This window comes from Corvus cornix, chromosome 2 (assembly GCF_000738735.6).
Source record: "Corvus cornix cornix isolate S_Up_H32 chromosome 2, ASM73873v5, whole genome shotgun sequence".
Taxonomy (NCBI): Eukaryota; Metazoa; Chordata; class Aves; order Passeriformes; family Corvidae; genus Corvus; species Corvus cornix.
The window spans coordinates 110,620,228-110,645,087 of NC_046333.1; the positions used below are offsets into that span (position 1 = coordinate 110,620,228).

Here is a 24,860-nt window from a genome sequence, read left to right on the forward strand (position 1 = left end):
AAATGTTTCTTAGTAATAGCTGTTAAATAGTGTATTTTTTAAACCTTTAAACAGATGCTACCAAAAATTGATATAAACCACTAGTATGGACTTCAGTTTTACAATAAATGATGTGTTTAAGAGGACAAGTGTGGGTGGACTTAGGTGATGAGATGGGGGAAGGGACTATGTGGAAAGACTGCTAAGAAGGACTGAACAAATAAATGGCACAAAATGGATATGAGGTAGTGAGCTGCAAAATATTCTCCTATTTTTGAAAATCTTAGATGACTAATTGTCAACCGTGCCATATGTAAGTAATGTGGGCTTCCAAACTTGTGGCAATTAAAACTGCTTAGCATCCCACTCCAGCCCTGTGTTATATTCTGTGTACAAGTCAGTACTGAAGACTAATCTCTTATGGCATTAATCATCTCATGAGGAGAGACGGAATAAATCACAGTAGCCCTTCCTCTCTTCACTCATGAAGATAAATGCCATAACACGATGGCTGATCTTCGTTATGACACTAACCATTATATATTTAACAGAGATAGCAAAATCTCCCTGACAGCTAACAAAAGAATTCTCTCTTTACACATTCTTTGAGAAGGCTGTATTTCTTTAGTTCAAAAACATGACTTATCATATCTATTCTCAGAGCAATTTAGGCAGTAGATCTGGATTGTGCCAGTGATCTGTACTCTGTACATAATGATGTCATGATTCAGACTAATAAAGCCTGATGTGAAATAATTGTGCAGGGTTTGGAAGGAAAAAAGGTACATAACATGCAAGAACTCGTAGCTCTGCTCTTTCCTATTGTCTGTTCCAACAAGAAGGACTAGCTCTCCTATTTAAAATAAAGAACACTTCTCCCTCCCCCCAAAAACTCCAAAACTAAGCCATTGGTTTTGGATCAAAATTTTTAGTTTTGTGGAAATTTTGGTTTTCCGTTTCCATTTTGTGGAAATTCTGGTTTTCCATTTTCTCTCAGTACTTGAACTGGTGGACTCAGGGAACTTAAAGAACTGAAAGTGGCTTTCTGTTCTGTTTTTTTTACTTGCTGTACACCTCTCAGGAATTTAATTCTGTGTTTTGTGTATTAGACACATTGTGGTCTTTCCTTCTGGGATATAATTATTAAGAAAGATTCTTAGTTATGTTCTGCATCTCCTTTTGCTTATTATTTTGAAGGGTGTATCATCCCGTGAATGAGGAACAGTCCAGACTAATGAGTTCTGAAGTTTATGGACTTCCCTTCTGACGTTAAGAGGATCAGTGTGACTTACCCTGGTCGTTCACCAAAACATCAAAATGTGCTGTAAATTTAATGAGCTAATTTCTTGTCATCTATCCTACACAATTAAAACGGAAGGATAATTTTTATGGTTTTATGTTTGCTGTCATTAAACATACTCTATAAACATAAATATATTAATGGTGCATCAATAGAATCAATGTCAGTTGCATTGTTAAACTTCTTTTTCTAGTGGGTCAGTTTTACCTGGATGAAGTGCTTAAAATGGTTAAAACTAATATGTAAGAATATTTATGTAGAGTGCATAGTTTAAAATATTTTGTTTTCTATTTTCTCTTCTGTTTTCTTTTTTCCTGTTTTCTTTTTCGCCTTCCAGAAGTCTTAGGTCTGTATCTTTAGAACACTGTCAAACAAGATAAGCTCTGATAGTAAAGCAATGGCAAGAAAATCAGCACAACTGTCACCTCCTGTTAAATTTGGTGCATTCGGAGAGTAGCCAGTAGGAATTTTATTTCTCGCATTAAAAGTAACCCTTACACATTATGCTCGCCTGAGGAAAATAAGCGATGAAAGCTTCTGAAACAAACATATATTCATTCTCTCTGTTGATTTTTCTGTAGAGTTTTGCTCTTTCTAATAATTTTTTTTTAATTTATCCTACTATGCTGAAACATAAGTTATACAGCAAACCTTTCAGTGCCTCAGAAAAAAAAATCAGCATCATCTTCCAATAGAGAGGACAGCATATATGGAAAAAATGTGTTTGAGGTTTGGTGTTTCTTAGGTTTTTAGGGGTGTTTTGTTCCTTTAGTAGTGATGAATGTATTCACACTGATGGTAGTTCTTTCCTCTCTTATCTGTAATGTAAAGGCAGCTGACAGGGCACTGGTATCCATTCAGCTCCATTGCTTCCAGTCACCTAAGCAAGGTGTCTCTTCATTTTGTACCAAGTAGGTGCCAAAGGGGAATTTTTATCCCTGCCACAATTACAGGCATTTCAGGAAAGTGGCCTGTGTGATTATTGAATGAATACAGATTTCAGTAATGGTTTTGCATGCCAGAGCTTTTCTTTTGCTTCTTGTCCCTTCTCTGAAATAATGATTTGTAGTTTTAAAAGCTTTGGCCCAAGTTTTTCAGCTGGTTCAGCACTGGTGAAACTTCTACTCTAAACTAAGTAGGCAAGAGAATATGGTCCACAAGCCAGAGGAGGTTTGCATCACAATTTTTCCTGTCAGCACCTAACAGCTACAGTGTGCTGCCAGCAAGGTGCCAGTGCTGACTATCTGGACAGCACTTGTGTGCCTGTGTGCAGGTTTTGGGAGACCCATGGCATGAGCTGCATCTGTATGAATGTGCTCATGTTTGAAGGGGTAGAGGACGTAGGAGTATCCTGTTAGCCTGTACTGTGGTAAGGACTAGGGATGAAAGGTATTTTGGTAGGGATGTGGGAAGGTGGGATTTAGGGGTATTGCAACACCTCAGAAGACGAGTGTCACTTTGAGAGTAGGGAAAGGCTGGGCAGAGTGAGAGGCAATGGAGTATTGCTGTAGAAAACAAGGAAAGGTGTGGCTTGCATGGCAAAACAGAAGTCTGGACTTTGCTGTCAGAACTGAGCAGTCATTCTGGGAATCTGGGTGCTCCGTTGGCTTGAACTGAAATCATTGTTAGTAATCCTGCTGCTAACAGTGGAACCCATACTGGGGTAGCAAATTTGACACCATGCCCACTGGGGTATCTTTGATCCTGATCTTAGAAATCTGATAGGATTCTGTGTGCTCACTAGGTTTATCCTGTTACAGTCACAGAGGTGTTTATGATCTGTCCTGACTGAGCCTTTAAGTGAAAGTTCCTGGTTGCTTGGACAGGCTGATTGCATTAGTAAAGAGAGAAATATAAGGTTTCCATTTTTTTCAGTATATTAGACTAGATCAATAAGTTATTATGTCAGTTGTTTAGAGCTAAAAACTTTACCCTGCATTTTCTGTTGTGATGTATGAGGCCACTAGGAATGGCAGGATGTCACTGCTGTTAAGGCTTGTGCCTTTTAAAGGAATAGCCCAATTGTATCTTAATTTTAACTGAACTGTAATCCAATTTCTTTTGAATTCAAAATGTCAAGTGTACAGTTTATCTGGAATTTCCAAAGCTGCCTTTATATCCATTTGAAATATGACATTATAAATAAATTTTGGAGAGAACAATAAAAGTTTCAGGCGTCTTAGAACAAGCCTCAAATGATCCGGTTAAAGCAATGACGTGAACAAAGAAACTGTTCAGTTTCTTTCTTGCCCTTTTCTTTCATTCAGTACTTTAGGAGATGATGATAATGCCTTATGTATCTGGCAGGTTAGCAAAGCTAGATGGTTTCAGACCAACTCGCAAACAAATTCTATAGCAGAAATGCTCTTGCAGGGAACACTTGCCCAGTTGTTCCCTATAGTTCACGCTAAAGGAACAGTAAAGTGCTTTTCACTGAAAGAGAGCTGGGGAAAATGACTTTATGAGTGTGCTTTAAACCATTTGAGCTCTATTGGTCAGTAGCATTACCTCCGAACCTAAAAAAAGTGTGGACTAGCAAGATGGCAAAACTTAATATATTTCATCATGTTATGGTATTTTCTATGTGTTGCTTTGTTATTCATTTGATGCCTTTGTTCCTTTCCTTGCTTGTTGTTTCTTTTCTTGCTTATCTGTAGTGTCCTGTGAATTACAAAGACAAATTCATAATATGGAGCATACTGAGAGCACATATCTTAGGAAATACACCTTCTTTTACTTAGATCTTATAATTTCCTTATTGTAATTGCAACTGCCCAAAGACAAAAGTCCTACCAGGAGAATTATTACTCCTGTTTCAAATTCTTTTAATATTTTAGTACCTGGAAACTACTCTTTACCTTTCTCTTGATCACTATCATCAAGAGTTCTGTGAATACCTCTATGAGAACTTGTGTTAAAATAGGTCATAGTTCATTTACCATTATCATCCCTCTTTTTTGTGTATCATGTACCCTTTCTTTGCAGTTTTTGCCTCTTCGTCCATCTCTGTGCAGTTCCTTTCTTCCCTCACTGTGTACCCTCCCCTCCTCTCCAAACCATTTACCCATCTTTCTTCACACAAAGGGCTTTGAACTTTTACCAAGCTGCTGATAATTCCCCAATGACTAAAGCTGTTAATCAAAAATGAACACAAAAGATTTGAGTGGGGCATTTCTCACAATAGAAGTCAGTCCTCCTGTTAACCTCACATAAGCAGCTGTAGAAGACAATGCTGGATTTTTTCCAGGATACTGTTATTTCTTGTACCCTGTTTGATACTCCATCTTGCAATTCATTTGTTTAGTAGTGGGTGGCTAGAAAATAATTTATATTTTCTGCTTAGGAGAAAGAAAGTTTTTGGGGGGTTTTGTTTGGTGGTTTTGTTTGCTTGTTTGTTTGGTTGTTTTTTTTGTTCTTTTATTCACCCTGCTGTCTTTAGGCAGTAAAGATTCTGTTGTGTAGTTCAGCCTGACTTGTATGTTAGCTGATGAGTAGGAGCACTGGGAATAACTGTACTGTTCCTCTTTCTCCTCCTCCTCAGTTTTTTAAAATAATGTTCTAAGGAGAATTGCTTTAGTTTGTGACTAGTGGCTCAGCCTATTATGATAAAATGGTCCTGATTTTTGTCAGCTACCTGACCTTCAGATCCCTGCCAGCAGCATCCAGAAATGGAGGAAGCTCTGGTTGGTTTCAGACTGTCTGGTCACACAATCAGCAGCATCAAGCCCACTAGGCTGATCTGCCCACTGCTTTTGGACTACAACGCAGTGTCAGAACACACTTGGTTCTCATTTAGAAGAATTATTTTCTGTCAGTGTGATAACTGATAGCTGCAGGCAAAGCTTCCCACTTTCTGCAGGAATGTTTATGGGGGGCAGGAGGGCCAACTCTCTGGTTTGCCTTTCTTCACTTTGTCCCTCTGCTGTGTTCCCTTCAGTGTCTGAAATGCAAATGATTGAGCAGATCTGATTCAGGTAGTCAAAAACATCTGTGTATATAAATTAAACTAATAATCCCATCAATTACATAGAAGTTCTCTTCCGATTTTGTAGGCAAGCTGAACATTCAGGATTTCTGTCTTATGCAAAGCTGAGTCTTGACTCTGCACTAGAGTCTTCCTGTTAACAGTTCACTGGAAAGTGTTTTTCCCTGGTGTGGCAACTGATTTTTTCTGAGTAGTTGTCAACATAGAGATGATGATAGATGTCCTGGTGAGAAAAGGAATTTGTATTTCTTCTTGTCCCATATTACTGACATGACTTTTCCAATGAAACTGGGAATACATGTGTTTGTGGCATCTGTGTGAGTATTTAATATCTCTGAAGCTGTGAGTTGCTATCTGTAGGTGACACAAATACAACAATTTGTCAGGCTGCTGCTGTTTGTTGGGAGGTTTGATTTCTACTGTGCTTGGTAGGATCTGAACCTTCTTCTCTTTGAGCTGTTAAACAGGGTTTGAATGAACACCAAGAATGTGCTCTGTGCAGAGACTACTTGTGTTCTCTTTCCGATTGTCCTGATGGGTATCACGTTATTTGTCCCAGTTATTTAGCAGCTGTCCCTTTTTAAGGCTGTGGTTGAATGGCAGGAATAAGTAGAGCATATTTGATCCGCCCTGATAGGGGTTGCAGTCAGTGCAAACCATTCTCCTGCCATTGTCCTTCATAACAAAATATATTGAAACAGTCATTTTCTTCATGACAGTACTTTGGCGTGCTTTAATTTCAGCATTATTAGTCACTGCCCATATATGATACGAGTGTTGGTGGATGGAGTGGGAGGAAGAAGAAAGATATTTAAAACAAATTAGGGTTTCCTCCCCTGATGTGCATTACTGTGTCTGACCAAGAAGCCTATGACTTAACTATGCCTTCTGCGTTTCAGTGTGTTGTTTGCCTTAAGGCACAGTTAGTTATTCAGTTTGAATTTCTAATATTATTTTTAAAAGTCATAGAAATGCAAAAGGAATTGGAGGCGTTTAGCAGTGTTAGCGGTGAGATACAGAAGCAAGAGATACTAGTGTAATTATCAGTTCAGTGTATTCATTAGTTCACAGAATCTTAAATAATATTCTGATGCTATTTTCCATAACTCAGGGAGGAAAACTATATTATCATTGAAAGGTTTTTACAAGTAATTATTTTTATTTTCTTACTGTGATAAATGATTAGGGTAAAACTGGGGGGGAGGAACAACGATGAGGATGGACAGCATGGTGGGAGCGACAGAAAAAACCCATCCTTATGAAGGTTGTCTGCTAATTAATCTTCGTTATGATAAGGAAAACTTAATCGTGTACATAATAACAGGATTTTCAACTTCAGCAGTGTTTGAATCAGAGAATTAATGCTTTTCAGTTAGGGTATGAACAGTTCTTTAAATAACAGGGTTTAAAGGGTTAGATGAACAGAACTAAATTCATGGGGTATATGAACTGCAGCCCACGCTACACGTCCAGTGTAAGGCAAATCCACACAATGGGCAATTGTTTACTCCAGCACTTTCAGCCTGTCTGACATAGTCTGCATTTCAATTTGTCATTATACCCTGAATGTGTTCACTTCATACTGTGGTATTTGAAATCTGCCCTGTGGGTTTCATTAAACTTTCTGTAGTGGTGTTATGCATCCTACTTGTTGGTTTCATTGTTGTTTGGTGAAGATGATCTTCCATATCAGTATGTCTGGCCATTGTTTCCACAGCCAGTTCAGTGCAGCTTCCTCAGCACAAACTGCTCTCCCTTCTCCCATTGTCCAGGACAGGGTGACTTCTGATGTTTGCATAGCTTTATTGTTTCTTTCCCATTATTGTCGAACTCTCGTGGTAATACTTGGCACTTTTACTGACTTTATAGAGTAGGATGTGATGTCGTAGAGAAGGGGACAGGGCTACCCAAATTTTCTCAATTGCAGGGAGGAGCTGCCCAGGTGTGCTGAGGGGCCTGTACTCAGGAAGAGAAACAGGGAATCCTCCACAGTGAGTAACCCCACTTTCAAGTGCACAAAGTTTCCTTCATAGCCGTGTCCAGTACAGTGTAGTACCCTCTCCTGTCCTTTCCAGTTTTCCCTCTGGAATGTTCCCAGTTTAGTTCTCCTCTTTTCCCTTTATTTTGTTGTATTCTCATTTTACCTTGTACTTTGTCTTCTCTCTGAAGGTTAAAGTTTCCATTTTTGTCTCTTCACACCATTAATCTTTTCTCATCCTACTCTTAATCTTTATACACATTGTCATTTTTCCAATGTGTCATTGTTGTTCTGTCACTAATACATCATAGCATTTCTCTTCCCTTGTGTGCAATGGCCCTTTTCCCAGCCCTGTGCAGTTTCTTCTGTCCTTACTCATTGCTGTACTTTTACTCTTTCCAACCCTCTCTTCCTTCTCCTTTCAAATCACCTTTCAGTTTTCCTTTCCTGATGGGTCCCTTTTGAATCTTGCCTATTGATGTACACGAGATAAGCTCAGTTCAGCTCCCAGACCTTGCTACTAGTGCAGCTTTCACCTATATGTTTCCCTTTGTGGAACTGAAAGATAAAGGATGCAAAGCTCATCTCTAACAAAGAATTGAAGGATTTGGTAAGCTGCGTTTTGGCTGTGAAAGAGAACAGGCAGGAAATCAGAATGGTAAAATGGCAGAAAAGGGCTGAGCGGGTCAAGCTGTAGTGAGTAGGCTGTCTTTGGCTTTAGGTGAGCTGCTGAATTACAGCCCTGGCCAGCACCCTTCAGTTTGACTTGTGTGATATGATGTGGTGGTGTGTCTAGTTCCTAGTGGGCAGGTATCCACATAGTAGTAGCTACTTTCACAGCTGCCATTATTTGGTGACTGCTAGGGAGAAGCTCAGGATCATTTGAATCAGACCAAACTGATTTCATATTTACGGGGGTAGAAATATAAGTTCTGGCTGAGATATGTTGGCAAGATGCTCTGGGAAGCTTGATTGCTGTGGCCTGTGCCGCACCTTTTACTTCTGATTGAAGGGTTTCATTTTCCAGGGCTATCAGTCTGGCATTTTACATGAGCAAAAGAGTGGCTGTTTGTTTAACAGCATAAAACTGATGGGGACTAAAAGGAAGTAGAAAATCAGAAAAATCCTTACAAGATGGTTCTATCTGTAAAGAGGACGGGGTTACTTTGGGCTCAATTGGAAAAGGCAAAGGAGTGGAAAACTGAGCTGAACTGGAAAAATGTACTGCACTCTGTCATGTAGCATCTTGTGTGCTGTGACTGTTCTGACTGCTTCATTTTTCATTGTTTTTAGAATAAAAAAGCATTTTAAAATTGAAATCCCACTGTGTCAATTCTTACAGTAGCTCCTGGTCTACAAATGGAAGGTTTTAGCCAATTTTTTTCTGAGGTCGTGACAAAGCTAAGTGTAGAATAGTCAAATGACCTCAAAGAATTCTCAAGTAATAAAAATCAGAGAAAGTGCTAGTGGGTTTTTTTTGGGTTTTTTTCCTCTTTGGCTCTGTGTTTTATGTTTTTCCCCTCATGCCTGAAAGAAAATCTGTTGCTGTGTCATAAAACCAGTTGCGTATTCCAACTGTTTTATTTGTAACCTGGTAAGAGTTTTCCCAGGCAGATGTGGCAGACGATGTACAGAAGCAGCAAGTATATCTTTTTCTTGCTGCAGTTTCCTGGCTTGTACCTGGCCTTCCAACAGACAGAGGACTCCAGTCTCAACACTATTGTTCCCTGCCTTTCACAAATGACTGCATAAAAACTGCATGATCACATAACCTTTCAGATTCACAGGACAGCTGTGTCTTGTCACTTACACATTTATTATTTCTTTTTAGGCATTGGAAAAGTACCCCAACTCACCAATGACTGCAAAACAAATACTGGAAGTCATTCAGAAAGAAGGGTTAAAAGAAACAAGGTCAGTGTTTATGTATTCTGTATTTTTGCTATTTCTATGAAAACGACCTATGAATGGTATATAATCTTTACAAAACTTAAAAGTGCTGACTGAATTGATCTCCAGTATCAGAGTGGGAAATACAGCAGATGGGTTTTGATTGTTAGGTCAAGACTATTAAAAGGGTTAGTGACTGGCTTAACTTCGTATCTTCCCAAAGGAGTCTGTGGGCCTGCTCCAGTCCAGTAGCCTTCGTTTAGAAAGACAGTGTGATCTGCTCAAACAGCCCAGTGCTATGTCTCATTTTTGCTTAAGGACTGAAGCTCGACAGCTGGGTTGCCTCTGCCACTGTGTACATAGAGAAAGTGCAGGATGACGCTTGGTGCACTTCTCCCTTGGGTTTATGGTCTGGCACTTAAACCACTGTTAGGACATGTTGGTGTTGCCTGTGGTAACAGAGACTGTGCTGATGAAGAACTGGGATGGAAGGAGAGCAGGGTTTGGACACTAGTTTGTCTGCAGAGCATGGATATGGTAACTGATACAGCAACTCAGCTGCAGACTTGCTTAATAACAGCGTACTTTGGGTGTAGATTCAAGCGATGATAGTTAGGCTTTTAGAGGATAGATAGGTTATCCAGAGACTGTGGAAATCAATCATCTGTTTTCCATTGCTGCCTGGTTCAGATGTACGTGCAGCTTTTTGTTCTCAAAGGTGACTGTCTACTTGCTAGGTGCTCTAGTGACCTGCAAGTGGCAACTTGGGCAGGAAGTGAAAATAAGGAAAAATTGGTTGGCTGGTGGGGGTCTCCTACAAGATGGACTTGTCTCTTCTCCAAATATTATAGTAAAATTTTTCTACTTTGATAAATTGTTTTAATACTTGTTGCTGTCTCAGAGCACAGGGAGACATGCTTTAATTTAATTATATTTTTCTAGTGTGGAACCTAATGTTCAGAACAAGAGAACTTCAAAGTCCGTGTAAAGGTGAACCAGAAGTAACCACGGGACGTATTTTTACTGAATTCTGTGTTCCTAGGAAACAGATCAGAATACAATCTGCATGATTGTTTGCACAGCATAACCATGCACTTCTTTGTTGGTAGCCTCATAACATGCTCATAATAGCTGTATTTTGATAAAATTGCAAAAGAGATGGTATGCAAAGTGAAATTGAATTTGCTACCTTTTACAGATTTAAAGTGCTTTAGTTCCTGTCAAGAAATTGCTTTGAGTATATTTGGCAATGATTTCAAGGAAGCAAGGGGATGAAAACTTTTGAAAATTAATGTCCAAACATGCATGATTTGCATGCAACAGCAACAAAATGCAAAAAACCACAGTTTTGAAAATCCGTTCTATTAAGATACTGTTTCTCACAGCAGTGAATGGATTGCTTTCTTTTTATGTCTTGTGATATGAGACAATTGCATGGGAGGGGCTCAAATGCCTGATAATAGCATTTCTTTGTAATTCTAAAATGTTCTTGTTTTTGTGATCAGTGCATGAATAAAATTTTGAGTGGAAAACCTATGGGAGGGAGCGAAGGCAATGTGTTATATTTTAAATATAGAAAAAGTCAAAGCTCTTTTTAATTGCTGCAGAATGAATAGTAAGAGAAAGATTCCTTTAAAGAGGTTCCAAACTAGATGATCTTTCATTTTGTCGATTACTAAGAAACTGAGAATTGCAGAGAAATAGGAAAGAAATTCAGATTCATTCTGATTTTTATTCATGGTACATGCAGGTACATGTGACAGTGTAGTAGATTGCAGGATGCTGTATGCGGTCATGAGTTCTGAAAAACTGAGAAGGAAAAAATTCAATGTTCCTTATACTTGAAATATTTTCATCCTAAACTCCTTAGCCTAAAAATTGTAAATTCGGCAATTGTAAAATGAAAAAATGTTCATTCTGTATTGATTTTTAAGTATTTGAATTTTCATTTAACTTCTGATTTAATGTAAAAGTTGTGTTTCTGCTGCATTTTAATATTGATTAGGGAAAAACACTCAGAGTTGTCTGAGTGCCTAACACATAGTAGGAGCCAATAAGGTGTTTGACTTCATACACAGATTTGTTGATGGGGCCTCAGCGTGTAAGGAATGTTTGGTTTTCACAGTACTTGAATTTAGAGTCTGCTGTTCGCTTCAGCCAGCTCTGCAATTTCTTTCAGTACCTTTCTGCCAGTTGGTTCCTTTGCCATTACTAAAGATGGTCTTTCCTGGTCTCTCTGCTGCAGCCAGCTAAGACGAGCAAGGGATGTAAATTTATGATGTGCAGTCACCTGGCCATAAGCAGTGGAATGGCACTAGCATAGTTTATTCTGTATTGATTTGTGTATTCTTCCAAGTCTGAACTTGTGCCAGGAATATGGTACTACTCTAGTACACTTTACTTATTCCTTTATACTGATTATCATTGTCAGTAGAAACTTGGCAATTCTACGTTAAGTTCTTAAAAAACTCTCCTCTCTACTCTTCCACTTAGAGATGAATGAGGTTAATTGGCTTAGTCATTTTTCATATATGTTGCAGCATTAATTAATCTAAAACTTTTTGCTGTGATAGTAAATCTGAAAGAATAATATATGATTTTCAGCTCTCATTGTCATTATGTGTGATCTTTAAAAAAGCACTGTCAGACTATTCAGCCTCTTTTTCTTTTTTTGCCATAAATACGTCAAGTTGCACATTTATTTTTGTATTACTGATGTAATTAAATACAAAAGGATTAAATTCCAAATTTGCAAAGCAGATATATGTTAGAAGAAAACCAACAACTCTACTGATATGTCCTGTGAGAGGGTATACACGCACCTAGTGTTTTATATCTTGGGGAAGGAAAAACTCATTTTTGTTTCTTAAATATATTTCCTGTTATGCTGGTTCATTGTAAAATGGTCAGCAGGCAGTTCTTCTGCTACTTAGAAGGAGTAAAAACTTTCAGGGATGTAGAAAATGTATGGCTTTCTTCTGTGGGTGGTGGGGAGGAGGGAGAAGTGTTTGCTTAACATTCGTGCCTGTGGTGATAGTGAACAGTGTCAGGCCAACAGACCTGGACACTGAAATCTCTTTACAAGGAAAATAGACAGCAGATCACTTCAGTGATCAGTGCTCTGGATTTTCTGTCCTGAAAACGTTTCCCTGTCCTGCTGTAAATTTCTAGGCTCTCCACCTGCTGTCTATACACCCTAGCATGAGATTTTGCTGATTTTGCTAGTGTGACACAGACTACTAGTCAGAGTATGATCCATTCTTGCCTCAGTGCTCCTTTCCTGCTGTGCTGCTGCCTCACTAGTTGTTCTCCATCTTGCATTTCTTTTATTACTTATTCTTGTTAAGCTCTAAAATTTCTCTCACTGAATGGTATTTAGGTTTTCTGCAGACTGTTTCTCAAATTCAGTAGGATTGCTTTAACAATGTACTCTTGTCATCCAGCATGCATGCAGCTTTTCCAAGGTTTAGTGTCATCTGCTTATTAGAACTTGCTTTCTTTTGTAGCATTATATTTCTTTTTGCTTATGGAAGTCCATGGGAAACAGTGACCAAAAACTTGGTTTTGGGCTATACGATTATGACTATTAGGTTGGGCTATATGGTACTTACTGCTGCTTCTCTAGCTACAGGGTCTGCTGCTATGTCACAGAGAATATTTTGATAGATGTGAAGTAACTTGTTCTTGACAGGCCTATATATTACTCAACTTCTTATCTGCTAAATACTTCCAAATAATTTTTATTCCTTATTTTGGGGGAAAATAAATTCAGTTGCTGCATCTCCACTTCTTTGGACCTGTCTTTTTTCATTTTTTTTTTAAAAGCTAATCTCTGAGCATTTTCCATTCTTTTGGAGTCACTGCTATCCTCTACAAATTCTCAAAAATTACTACTGATAATTCTGAGACTGATCCAGTCAGCTTTAATTACCTATGGCAAATTTCAGCACATTTAACTGATGTGAGAATACCTAATTTATTTAATTATCATCTAATCAATTTTCCCATGTTTGTTCCTGGTGTTGGTTTTAGCAGCTGTCTAATCATAGACATGTTTCTGATTAGGCATTAGCACTCCTGTGCTTTGAGTGTAAGTACTCAGTGCCAACCCCTTCTTGGAGAAGAGCAAGTCAGTTTCCTTTCTGCTGGTGTGCTTACACAAATTTCTTTGTGCATGTTGTGTGGGTGAGTTTGCTGAAGTTTAATTTCCTGAAGCCCTTTTTCTTCTTTTTGTGTTCTCCCTTGCTTTCCTAAAAATGAGGAATCATCCCTTCATGAATGCTCAGTGTTTTAGCTGCTTCTTCCCTATGGGTTCAAGTCAACCCAGTACAGTGCCAGAAACCTGCCAGATACTTTTCTGTCCCTATCGTTCTTTTCCCTTGGTTTTGTCCTTTTTTGTCATTCCCTGGAAACTGCCTGTAGAACCCCCAGAAGTAACCTATCTGTTCCATTCTGTTTGGAGCACTGCAGCTTTGTGAGGAATAGGATCAATTGAAGACCGCTTAAGATTATCAGGGAGATAACAATAAGACAGAAGCTGGTATGAATTAGTTGTTTGGATAAAGGAAGAGAAGGTTGAGTACAGGCATAGTAAATCTTCAGCTACACAAAAGATAGGAAAAGAAGGAGGGAGTAAGTTATCCTGAATGTCTGTTATGGATGGAACAAGAAATAAGGCCTTTAAATTGTAGAAAGAGAAGATTCCAATTAGAAAGTACAAAGGTTTTTTTTTTTCATAACAGGAATAATTAATTCCTTTCATGAGCTATGGAAGAGATGTTAGAGATTGGTAGGTCTCACCAAAACCCACTGTAGCAATGTGTCTGTCAGGAGTTACGTAGATTAGGTTGATCCTGCCTTGAACTAGGGGAATGAACTAGTATATCTCTTGATCCAGGTTTTTCTATGATTTTTTTTAGAACAATATTCAGTACTTGGGCCGTACACATTGTTTGAGTCCTAGGGGAGAATATCCAGCCAAACTCTGATAAATGTTTGATGCTAATAACCCTAGATTATGTCTTGGCTTTCTGTAGTTCCCTTTCTCCTTTGCTTGGTTAGGCTGGAAAATTGACTTGTCTGGATAAGATTAAAGCCAAAGATTCTCACTACAAGTTAAAAGCCAATAAACTTTCAAAATGGGACAAGCTGCTTAATTTCTTGGAGTACAACTTTAGCCCACAGCTATGCTAACTATTTGCGTTCCTCCTCCATGAGACTCAGGAGTGTGAACTCTGGAATGGGATAATTTCATAGTGTTTTGCTGTTCAGCTGGAGTAATTGCCTTCTGTATGGTCAACTAACTTGCATTATTCTGTTCGTGTGATTCATAGAAGAGTTTTTAAAAAGCTTCTTTGTCTCACTCTGTTTTCCATTTTCCAGTAGGAGTCTTAAACTTCTTTCTCTTGATGTTTCTTTGTTGATCTTAATTTCAACTATGGGAATCAGAGCACCAGTCATATCTCCTCCTCTTCATCTGTTTTTTCCTCTGCATATTTTGCCTTTTGCTTTGCAAGACTAAGCTATTGATTTGTTGTTGTGACAGTAGTCTTTCAGAAGACTAAGAAGAGATGCTTGCCACTGGCGCTGGCAGTAGTGCTGTTTCTTCTGCACTCCACGGTGTTGATAATATTTATCATGAATGATATCATAACATATTAAGTCTTCTGAGCCTAGGAAAGCAGCAAAGTATGACCCAAATAAATCTCAAAGACACTCTTACTAGATTTACAGTCTTTGTGCAAAAACATGAAACTAGTGGGTTAGCTAGAATTAAACCCATTTTGAACTGTGGAGTGGAGTCATCAGTGGAATAAAACACAGGATCCATGCAGGGTCTGTCTTTAGCTTTGAAGTTAGAGGGGACTCCTGAAAATATTACCATCATTTGTGAATCCTTTGATCTTTTTGACAGTGTCTCTTTAAGCCTTTGCATACTTCATCCTTAGAGCTATTGACTTAAAAAAAAATCCCTTCTGAATGCTGCTGTTTCTGTAAATAGGCTAAATGAGCTGGCAACTGTCTTCTGTTGTTTATTGTTTTCAGGTTCCTTGTGTTATTGTGTGCATATAGACAGAGAATTTTTTACTTTCTTTCTCTGTAAAGTCATTCCAAGATGTCATTGCGATTCATAATTATTAAGTCACCGTTTTTATCTTTCACTTAGAAAAGAAAAAAAACCAAACAAATGCCCTGCAATTACTAAAACCGCTTAAAAATTTAATTGAAAGAACCACAGTTCTTGTCTTAAGGCTATGGTTGCCAACGGAAGAGCACAGAGAGTTAGGAGGCTTCTGTGGTTGCATATGTCTGATAGAATTTATTTGGGAGCCTCTTCAGCTGAAGGGAGTGCATCGTTTTGTCTGAAGGTAGTTATTGCCTGCAATGGACTGAAACCAAGCCGTGATGGAAAGAGAGAGAGAAAGCTATTCAGATTCTTTTGCCTGGCATTATTAGGTTGATTTTCATGCTTCTACAGATGTGGCTTTTGGCTGTAGAGCAGTGAAAGAAGCAAACTTTCAGTACAACCTGTCTTTCTGCATAAATTCACTTCAGACATGCCTTTGAAATGCTGTTCTTCCCAGTGTACCAACAGACCACCTAATTTGGTAGGCAGTTCTGATAGCAGCAATTTGCCAGCTGAAAATCTCAGGCTTGCTCCTTCTTGCCTAGACATTCCCAGCATTGTTATGTGTGGTGCAGTTTAACCTGGTAAAAACCAGTGGGTTTCCTATAATGTATTCCAGGATTGGAACTGTAACTTGCATAATCACACCCCTGTCACCTCTGTAATAATTATTTCAGTTTTTGTTTGTGATGTAGCCCTAGAACAGCTAAGGTATTAACTCAAGCCTAAAGTCCGGGTTGTGAATTCTTGATTGCATATTGCTGCATAGTGATTACCCTACTGTTAAAAGCTTGCTTTTATCTGGACAGAAGTAATCCCACCTTTGTATTGATTTGGAAAACTGGTTTTGAGTGAGATGTAAAACAGATGTAAAATAATAAAACCTCAAATGAATAATAAAACCTCAGTGAATTGCAAAGACGAAGAATTTTTTAGTCATGGTGAGTTTTCCATTGTGTATACCTATATAAGATATATTTCAATATAAGGCATTTAGCTACCTGGTATGTGTTTTGTTTTTTTGGTTTTTTTTGTTTTTTTTTTTTTTTTTGCCTGAGCTACCATTATCTTAATATTTTCTCCATATTTTAGTATTTTAGAAATTACCTGGAGAGTTGTATTTGTTTTAATGCTGTTCTTCTTTCCTTCACAGGACAGTGGAGTCTCTTTCTAGGGTCTTTAATAAACAGTCAAGTAAAATCAGTCTCCACATCAGTGGTTCTTATAAAGCTACCTTTATAATTAAGGTGTGAATTTGAGTTTGAGATGATAAATGGCATAGCTTAAATTGTAAGTACCTTTTGAGTATGACACAGAATACTTTGGAGGATATTGTTCTTACTGATAAGAGTATTAATTGAGCATATGTAAAAAGAGAGTGGAGACAGAAGCAAAGTAATATTTATCAAAGCTAAACATAGAGCTAGGTCCTTGGCTCCTCCACTCCCAATATCCTATCCATTAAATTGGTGTTGCCTGTGCAGTATCTGCTAGTTCCCACCTATATGCAGTCCTGTGTCCCAGACGTTTTCTGCAAGATAAATCTTCCTGCCTTCTCATACAAGGTCACCCACCCCATGGTCTCCAGTTACCCTGATCTGCTGTCATCCTTCTTCCCTTCTTTTGAGGACTCAAACTCGATTCCACGTGCCTGAAATTTTCTCAAGTGTTACCTTGTAAACATCCCAGTATTTATTTGATATTCTGACTTGGGACTAGTCAAGCGCTCTTCCTTAGTTTGGTTCCAGGAGGAGTTATGAGAAAATAAAATAATTCCATTATTTTGCCATGTCTGGGACCTTCAACTGATGGTTTAGAAAAGTTCATATGGTTTCCTCTTTTGTACTTAGCCCTTGATTTGTCATCATGTTGAAGTTTGTTCCTGCATTCTTGGGTCAACTGAGATTTTATAACAGTCGATTCTCTTTTCTTTAAGATTAGTGTGTTGCTGTTACTTTTCCATATGCATTTTTGCCCATTTAGTGTGAGGACTTCAGTTTCCATTTGGTACAATATTTCTCTGTATTTGGGTGCTAAAACATACATGGTAACCGCCTTTCCACCTTTCATGTAAATGACAGGATATAGTCCTGCTTTTTTTTTTTTTTTTAATTTTTAAAAAAATTTTTTTTTTTAAGATCTGCCATAGACCTTTTTTGCTTTCCATCTATTAGCAGTTCTGCAAAATACATCTGCAAAGATTGGGAAAACAGGAATCCAGTCTGTGTGACGTGCTTGTCTCCTCGGTGCTGTTAAACTCTTTTTATTTTACTTGTGCTGTTTAGGTTTCTGCTCCTTCCACTCAAGCTTAATCTGTCTATATAAAGCTTTTTTTATTTGGTTGATGCTTTACTGGTAAGGGAGAGTGCCTGTACGATTGTTAGATATTCAAGTTATAATAATTCAGAGGATATGTGAAAAATTTAAAAGTTTATCTTTTTTACCTGTGCTAGGAAAAATTATGATAGTTAGATTTTGTGATGTGATAAATGTTTCAAGTTCTAAAGATCTATATTGCAAGATTTTTTTGTTTAAGTGCATCCAAGTCCTTCCTCCTTAATCACAGCCCGATATTCTGAAATTAAGACCTCCATTAATGTAATGTTAAAGATGCTCCTTTTTTAATAGAGGTGGAAATCCAGCAACTTAAATGTAACAAATAATTGATAGCAGTGCAGATCTTAAAATATTTACTAGCTTTGTGCACTCATGACACCACTTCCTGTTAAAGGTTGTTTTATTTTGAAGTAGGAGGAGGACATCAGCTGTGACTAGATAATGTAAATTTGTCAACAATTCCAGTGTTGCTTTTCATATTGTGGTGATTCCTTTATCAGTTTATTCTGATGTTTAATGGAAGAATCTAAGTTGTGTTGGCTTTTTCCTATGTTGTGTCTCTCAGTGTAGACTACTATGGAAAGAGACTGAAAAGCAACAATGTAGTTCAGGCTGATGAAAAGAGAAACCTTCTGCATTATAAATTGGTGTTACCAAAAGAGTGTATTGTGTCATGTCTGTCTTCCCACATCTCTTCTAGACTGTGTAACTACAATGTACGCTACAGATCTTTTTTCTTTAATGTTTCTGTATTTTGAAGAGTAATTCTACATTAAAAATAGTGTCTCTTTTTCAGAAAGAGAAATTAAATAAAGATATGCAAGAGACCTAAATACGTTCAAAATAATCACATACTCTCTGAAGTTACATCAGGAAAGTTTCACCATATCTTCAATCCATCCTCCAAGCAGTGAAAGTTTTAGGGTTGGTTTATTTGTTTTGGGGTGGGGGTTTTGTTTGGTTTGGTAGTTATTTTGTTTTGTGTGTGTGTAGTATGTTTCCTATAATGTAGTGCACTAAGCCTCATTTAAAAAAAAAAAAATTACTGAAGAGATGCAGTTTTCCAGTATACAGACTGTTTTCTTGTCCTTTTATCTGAGGTCTGGCTGCAGTTCTATAAACATGACTATGTGAGAGGTAGGTAGATTAAATGCATTCTCTGATTTTACTGCCTTTATCAGATTGTTTTCCCAGCATCGCTTTTAGAGAAGCTAGGACATAGAAGAATATAGTTGTCCATGGTTGTCCAGACACAAAATTTTCAAAAGTATTTTATGGAAACTGAAAGTTGACAGAATGTGTTTTCCTTTCCATCATTGTCCTGAAATGAAGATCTACCATGTATTTACACTAAAGTAGAGAGGTAATAAACCAGTGGTTTTGAAATAGAAGTCAGAAGGAAGAGAGCTTAATGTCAGTGCAACTGATATAACTAATAGATACAACTGATGCTAGTTAGGGGCAAAATGTGAGATTCTTGCTGAGTAGCCAGTAACCTTGCTCAGCTCTCTTGTGCTTGGAAAAGGCAAGAATAATCTACGGTATTTACTTCACGTAGTAGTTGGACAAATGTGATTCAACACATAAGCCTGTCAGGAGCAGCCATATATATAAAAATTTCAAACACAGAAGGATACAGACACTTTAGCTAGAAGGAGTCACCTTTTGAATGTACACTCTGGTAAAATATGCTTAGGAAAAGGGTTTAATCTGCTGAAGGCTTAAAACCTGCAGTGAAAATTGAAGTCTGGCTGAGAACTTGAAGACATGCCTGCGTTTAATGGATTTGTGAGCTTTTGTTGCACCATACAAGTAACCTAAGAAACTGCTTTTCCTTGCAGGTGTAAAATGAATTACTCTGGGTTTCAACTTGCTGGTTGCTGATTGAGATTTATTTGTTGGGGTTGAATTTTTTTGGCAATTGTTTTTGTTCTGTGTATTTCTCTTTTGCATTGAAATGTTAGTATTTAAGCCTATTATTTATTACTGCTTTGAATTTCATTTGTCCCACAGCTGACTTTTGTCTTTATTTATAAGCATTCTGTCCTAAGGGACATGCACAACATCCCACAAAACAGTATAATCTTCTTCATGCTATTTCTAGTATTCCATAGCAACTGAGGAAAAAAAAAGAGACTAAACTGAACACTACAACACAGGCAATTCATTACAGATTTTCCGCTTAGTATTCAGTAAATTGTCAAGTCCTTATTTTCATCATTAGCATATTTTTCACAGAGCAGAAGCATAGCCATTTCTGGCAGACTGAATTAAATCTGTTTTACTTGAATGTGAAAGAAGAAAACATTGTCAGGCTTTCTATGAAAGCACCATTTTCTAGTAATAATTTATTTCTCTGGAACAGTTTGCTGTGGATGTCTTTATGTTTCTATAAAGATATGGGTGTGTATGTTTCAGTCTACCTGTAATTAAACCATTCCTTAGCCTGTAGGGGAAAAAACACAGAAAAATCTATAAGGTGGTTTGGTTTTTTTTTTTGGCTATTCATATTGCATGAGCTGAGAAATTTACTAGTTCTCTTTTAGAGAGATTGATGGCTATGCACTGGCACATTTAATTTAAATTTTTGTAGTACATTTTTATAGAATCAAACCCCCAAAAAAGCCTCAGAATTTCAGTGTCTGAGGACAATGAAAAGTATCAGGCATAACTATTCAGAAAATTTCTTACATACATTAATTTCTTTTCTTTGTAAGGCTAGCTGATAGCAGTTCCATTTTATTTGAGTCTCATAGGTAGTCTTAAGTACTATGAAATTAAATTATGTGCATCCTTGTCATTTCAAAACAGAATTTAAAAAGTGCCTGAACATATTTTGCTTGCTTATGTACTGTCATGTGAAGTAAAAATGTGTTTTATTCAAGACCTGATTTTTCTTTCAGCAGTTTAGAAAGTTCTTGTCTTCTATTTGTAATCCCAATAAAGTCTGCATTTGTCTGCGAGTCTGTTTTATGATGGATGTATGCTAGAACCAGTAATTGTGTGGCTGACAAATATTTACAATATTAAAAGAGAACTGGGGACCAAAATGTATACCTCAAAGGAAAGTATAAATAAAAGAACTTAAAAACTGCATGTATGATACTTGTTTATGGGCTTGAGTGTGCAAATAACACCTCCAGAGACAAATTCACCACTGTACATGTACACATGCCCTTATATGCATATAAATTGTAAATCACAAAATTATGATCAAATACATCCTTTGCTCAGTTATTCCAAGAGCTGAGTATGGGAGCTCAAACGATCCTCAAGAACTGTTTTGCTGTTTGCCCTCAATAGCTAAAAGAGGACAAATTGATTTCTCCCTCATTTCCTTTGGTTTTCATTGTATTTGTAATATGAGGAAAGGAAAATGGGTTCTAGCAGCTCTTTTCAGTAAGTGCTATCTCCCAGCAAGAAAAAAAACAAGTGCACATAGCTGAGTCACCCTATTTAGGATCTTGCAGCATCCACAGCTACTGCAATGTTTCAATAAGCTTGCTTAAGATACCTTTATTTGCTCTCAGAATCCATGAAGATACACCATTTAGAGATTCACTGGTGTGCCTTTATATTTAATTAGCTAATAAAACAAGTGTGGGATCCAGACAACTATTCTCTCTTGCAAATGGCCCTTAATACTTTCTAGTCCATCCTTTCTTTTTTTTTGTGTTACCAAGACACCTGGAGTTTTTCTTTCTGGGATTGCTCAATATTTTACGTTACCATTATCAAACATGAAATCCTTGTGTAAAAAATAACATGTGTCCTCTACAACCATCACAAAGGAAAAAAAACCTATGACCCATAAGTGACAGCAAGGAACTTTTTGAGAAGATACCTTAAAGAATATATGACAAGCAAGAAGTTGTTTTTTGGCTTTTATTTGTTACTTTGTTTTGTTAAAGACTGCTTGCATTCTATCAGGGAATCTTTCCTTAGCCAGTGAAAATTCAACAGTTTCAAAGTATGTTTGTACTCCTGTCTGTCCCCTTTGTCCAAAGCCAACATTGTTAAACCCAGTCCAACCATTGACCTTCCTCTGTTTGTAGTAGCAGCCTAATGATATAAATGTAAACTATTGCATCAAAATATTATTCAGTCAAATAATACACTGAACTATATAAAGTAGTGTTGGTACAAGATTATTTGTGCCCAAGATACAATCCAGGAATTATGACATGATTGGTACTGTTGGTACTGTGAATTAATTTCATATTCTACTTCTCATTCATTTTTTATTGAGAACAGAAAGCAATTTGGGGTTAAGACTGATTTTTTTTTGTGATCCACATTATTTTTAGTTTCTTTGTCATGTGTGGCTCAGCTCCTTCATTCAAAGGGACTTTAATAAGGACTTCAGCAGGCTTCCTTTCAGGTGGAATGATGTGGCTATCAAAAATGACCAGTCTGAAACTTTTATTTTTGTTACCAATGCTGTATTTTCACAAAATATTTGATGGTTTCTTTTGTATAATTTGAAAACATTGTATGTGACATTTTGAAATTAGATTGACTTCTAATTATAAGTTAAGTAGAAACTTAAGTGTCCCAGTTCCAGACTTAAGGAGCTGTCTTAAGTCAAAGAAGAAAAAGGAGATCTGCTAATAGACTAATTTGCAACAGCTGGAGTAAGCTAAACACAAAAATAAAAGTATCTGCTTGGTCCTTTGAGGGAAGGAAAAGAAGTTTTACTGTGCTGTTTTGCCAAGTTAAACTCCCTTACGTACAGCAAGTATAACTTAAACATTTCACATCAATGCAAATATTTTAATTTGACACAATACAATAAATCATACGTTGCTGTATTTTTAAAGGTATAGGGTAAACTCTGATTGCCCATTCTGTATTTATTTTCAGGCTTTTCATATGGGCAAGGGCTCTTAACAAAAATACTTTATGCACATAATTGGCACGTATTAGTCAGCAAAGTTGTAGTAGTTACATTTATTTTAATATTTAGGGTGAAAGTATGGTCTTGCTTGTACAACTGTTTTTCTAGGAATAAGTATTACTAGAAAACAATAATTTGCTTCAGATCTAATTTTATTCGTGATTACTCCCAGCTTCCTTATTCTTTGTATCAGTTTGATTTTTCTGCCTGTTTTGGTGATTGAGTAAAACATTCTCAAGTTCTGAATGACTCTTTAAGTACAAGAATAATGAGAAAAATCTTCTGTAAGGAAAGGAATGATTCTTTTTATTCATTCATTCTCTCTCATTATATGAGAGACTGTAGAATTTATTTTTTTTCAATTGACTGTGAATTGAAGATGTAGAAATAGATTGGTTTTTTATGTCCTAGCATTCTCTTTTTGGATTGGTTGCAATGTTTAGGATGTTAAAAATAAGCATGTGGCTTCTTCATAATTGTACCAGAATTTGACATTTAGTTTCAAAATTCTGAATTCCTTCAGTTAGAAGTTATGTCCTAATTGAAAACTGGAGAGGAGGAACAAAGAAACTGTGGAGATTTTCCTGAACTTTGGTGAATGAGAAGGAATAAGATATGGTGCACTTTCTTTGATTTTGAACAGAAATGGACAAAACTAAAATTAAATTTACGGATTTCAGTTGTTCTTGCTTCATAAAAAGGTTTAGTATCATTTTATACTGCTTTAAAAGAAATATGATCTTTTTATCGGAATAGGAAGTTGTAGGATGAAGGTGGGGAGGGCAGGAGAGAAAGAGAGAAGACACTGGGAGAAGAATAAGGAAGAGAGAAGAGATAGGAAGCAAAGACAGAAGATGGAAAAGTAGAAGGATAAAGGAGAGAGGAAAGGGAAATAAAACAGACAATGAGGATGTGTTCATGACAATGCTCTGGCAGTGTGCGGCTGCAGGGCCAGACACAGCCTTGTGGCTGAGATAGTGGTGCCTCTGGAGTAACATATTGAAGAAAATGCAAAACCAGCACTCAGGCAGAAGAGGAGAGTGAAAAAGAGAGTGTGGAACAGTGGTGTGAACACCAAGGCCAGAGTAGAAGGAGGAGGGAAGGAGGCACTCTGGGCACCACAGCAGAGGATCCCTTGCAGGCTGTGGAGGGCCGCAGCAGGGCAGATATCTGCACTGAAGCCAGTGGAGGACGCCATGCTGGGACATTTGGATATTTCCTGAAGGAGATGTTGCCCACAGAGAGCGCAGGCTGGAGCAGACAAAAACTGTGAGGAGGAAGCAGTGGCGGAGAGGAGCAGTTGTGGACTGACTGTAACCCCCATGCTTCGGCACCACTCAGTGTGGGAAATGTGGAGGAACTGGGAATGAAGGAGGAAAATTGACCCTGGAAGGGGAAAGCTGTTGTTTTAATTTTTTTTTTGGTCTTTATTTCTCTCTACCCGAATCTTTTTTAATTGGCAATAAGTATATTTTCATCAAGTCGACTCTGTTTTGTCTCTTGCTGTAACTTGTAAGCAATCTTAACAAGTTTTTCATCCCCTCTTTTCCCTGTTTCCTGTTGGGGAGGGGGAGGGAAAGGCTGGGTGGGCATTTGGCTGCTGGCCAAGGCAAACCCAGCACAAGAGGAAAGAAAGGAAAAGCAAGGGAGAAAAAGAGGGGAACAAATAAGGTACAGAGAAGAGAAAGGAAAAGAATAAAGATAGAAGGAAAAAAGTAAAGGAGAAGGAAGAGAGAAGTAAAAAAGAAGAAAAATAAAACTGGGAAAAGAGAAAATAAGAAAGAAAAGATGAAAGAATAAAAAGAATAGAGGAAAGGAAGAAAGAAAGGGCTAGGAAAAAAATACAGGAGAAGAGAAAACAATGAAAAGTAAGAAAAAAGAAAACAGGGAACGTAGAAGAAGAAGAGGAGAACAGAGGAGGGAGAGAAGATGAAAAGAAGAGAGAAATTAAAGGGGAAAGAAAAAGAGACGTGCAGTGGGAGAGAGAAAAGGAGAGTAAAAGAGAGGAAGAGAAATAAAGAGAAGATTGAGAAGAGAAAGATAAGGGAAAGAACTGGAGAAAAGGAGACAGAAAAGAAAATAAGAGAAAAAAATAATGAAAAGGAAGCAAGTCGAATCAAGTTCACTGTGGTTGAGGAATCTGTAGCTGAATGCTGTTAGCAGCAAAGTAAAAAATTTTAACTGACAGAAAGAAGCTTGTATGTGGTAACCAAGACCCTGGAAATTACTTTCCGTCAAGTAAAAGTGGTAAAATACCTATTTTAAAATAACTCAGCTTTGGTTTCAGCATTGCAATTCAATGAATATATACATTATTTCCAGGTAGAAATTTCCAAAGAAATTGTAATAAGCATTAAGAACTTTCTT

At 37.4% G+C, this 24,860-nt stretch overlaps 1 protein-coding gene across 4 annotated transcripts in view; it reads left to right on the forward strand.

The window, feature by feature from the left end:
* Positions 1-24,860, forward strand: part of ASXL3 (ASXL transcriptional regulator 3) — a 127,914-nt gene that overhangs the window by 17,336 nt on the left and 85,718 nt on the right. For 3 of the 4 annotated variants that reach the window (XM_039548250.1, XM_039548251.1, XM_039548248.1), the window contains exons 2-3: positions 9,074-9,156; positions 9,498-9,500. In XM_039548250.1, the coding sequence (XP_039404184.1) occupies positions 9,101-9,156; positions 9,498-9,500 (59 nt within the window). In that variant the 5' untranslated portion in view covers positions 9,074-9,100. Of the gene's footprint in view, positions 1-7,191; positions 7,256-9,073; positions 9,157-9,497; positions 9,501-24,860 lie in introns of all 4 variants that reach the window. The other variant, XM_039548249.1, reaches the window with a different exon arrangement.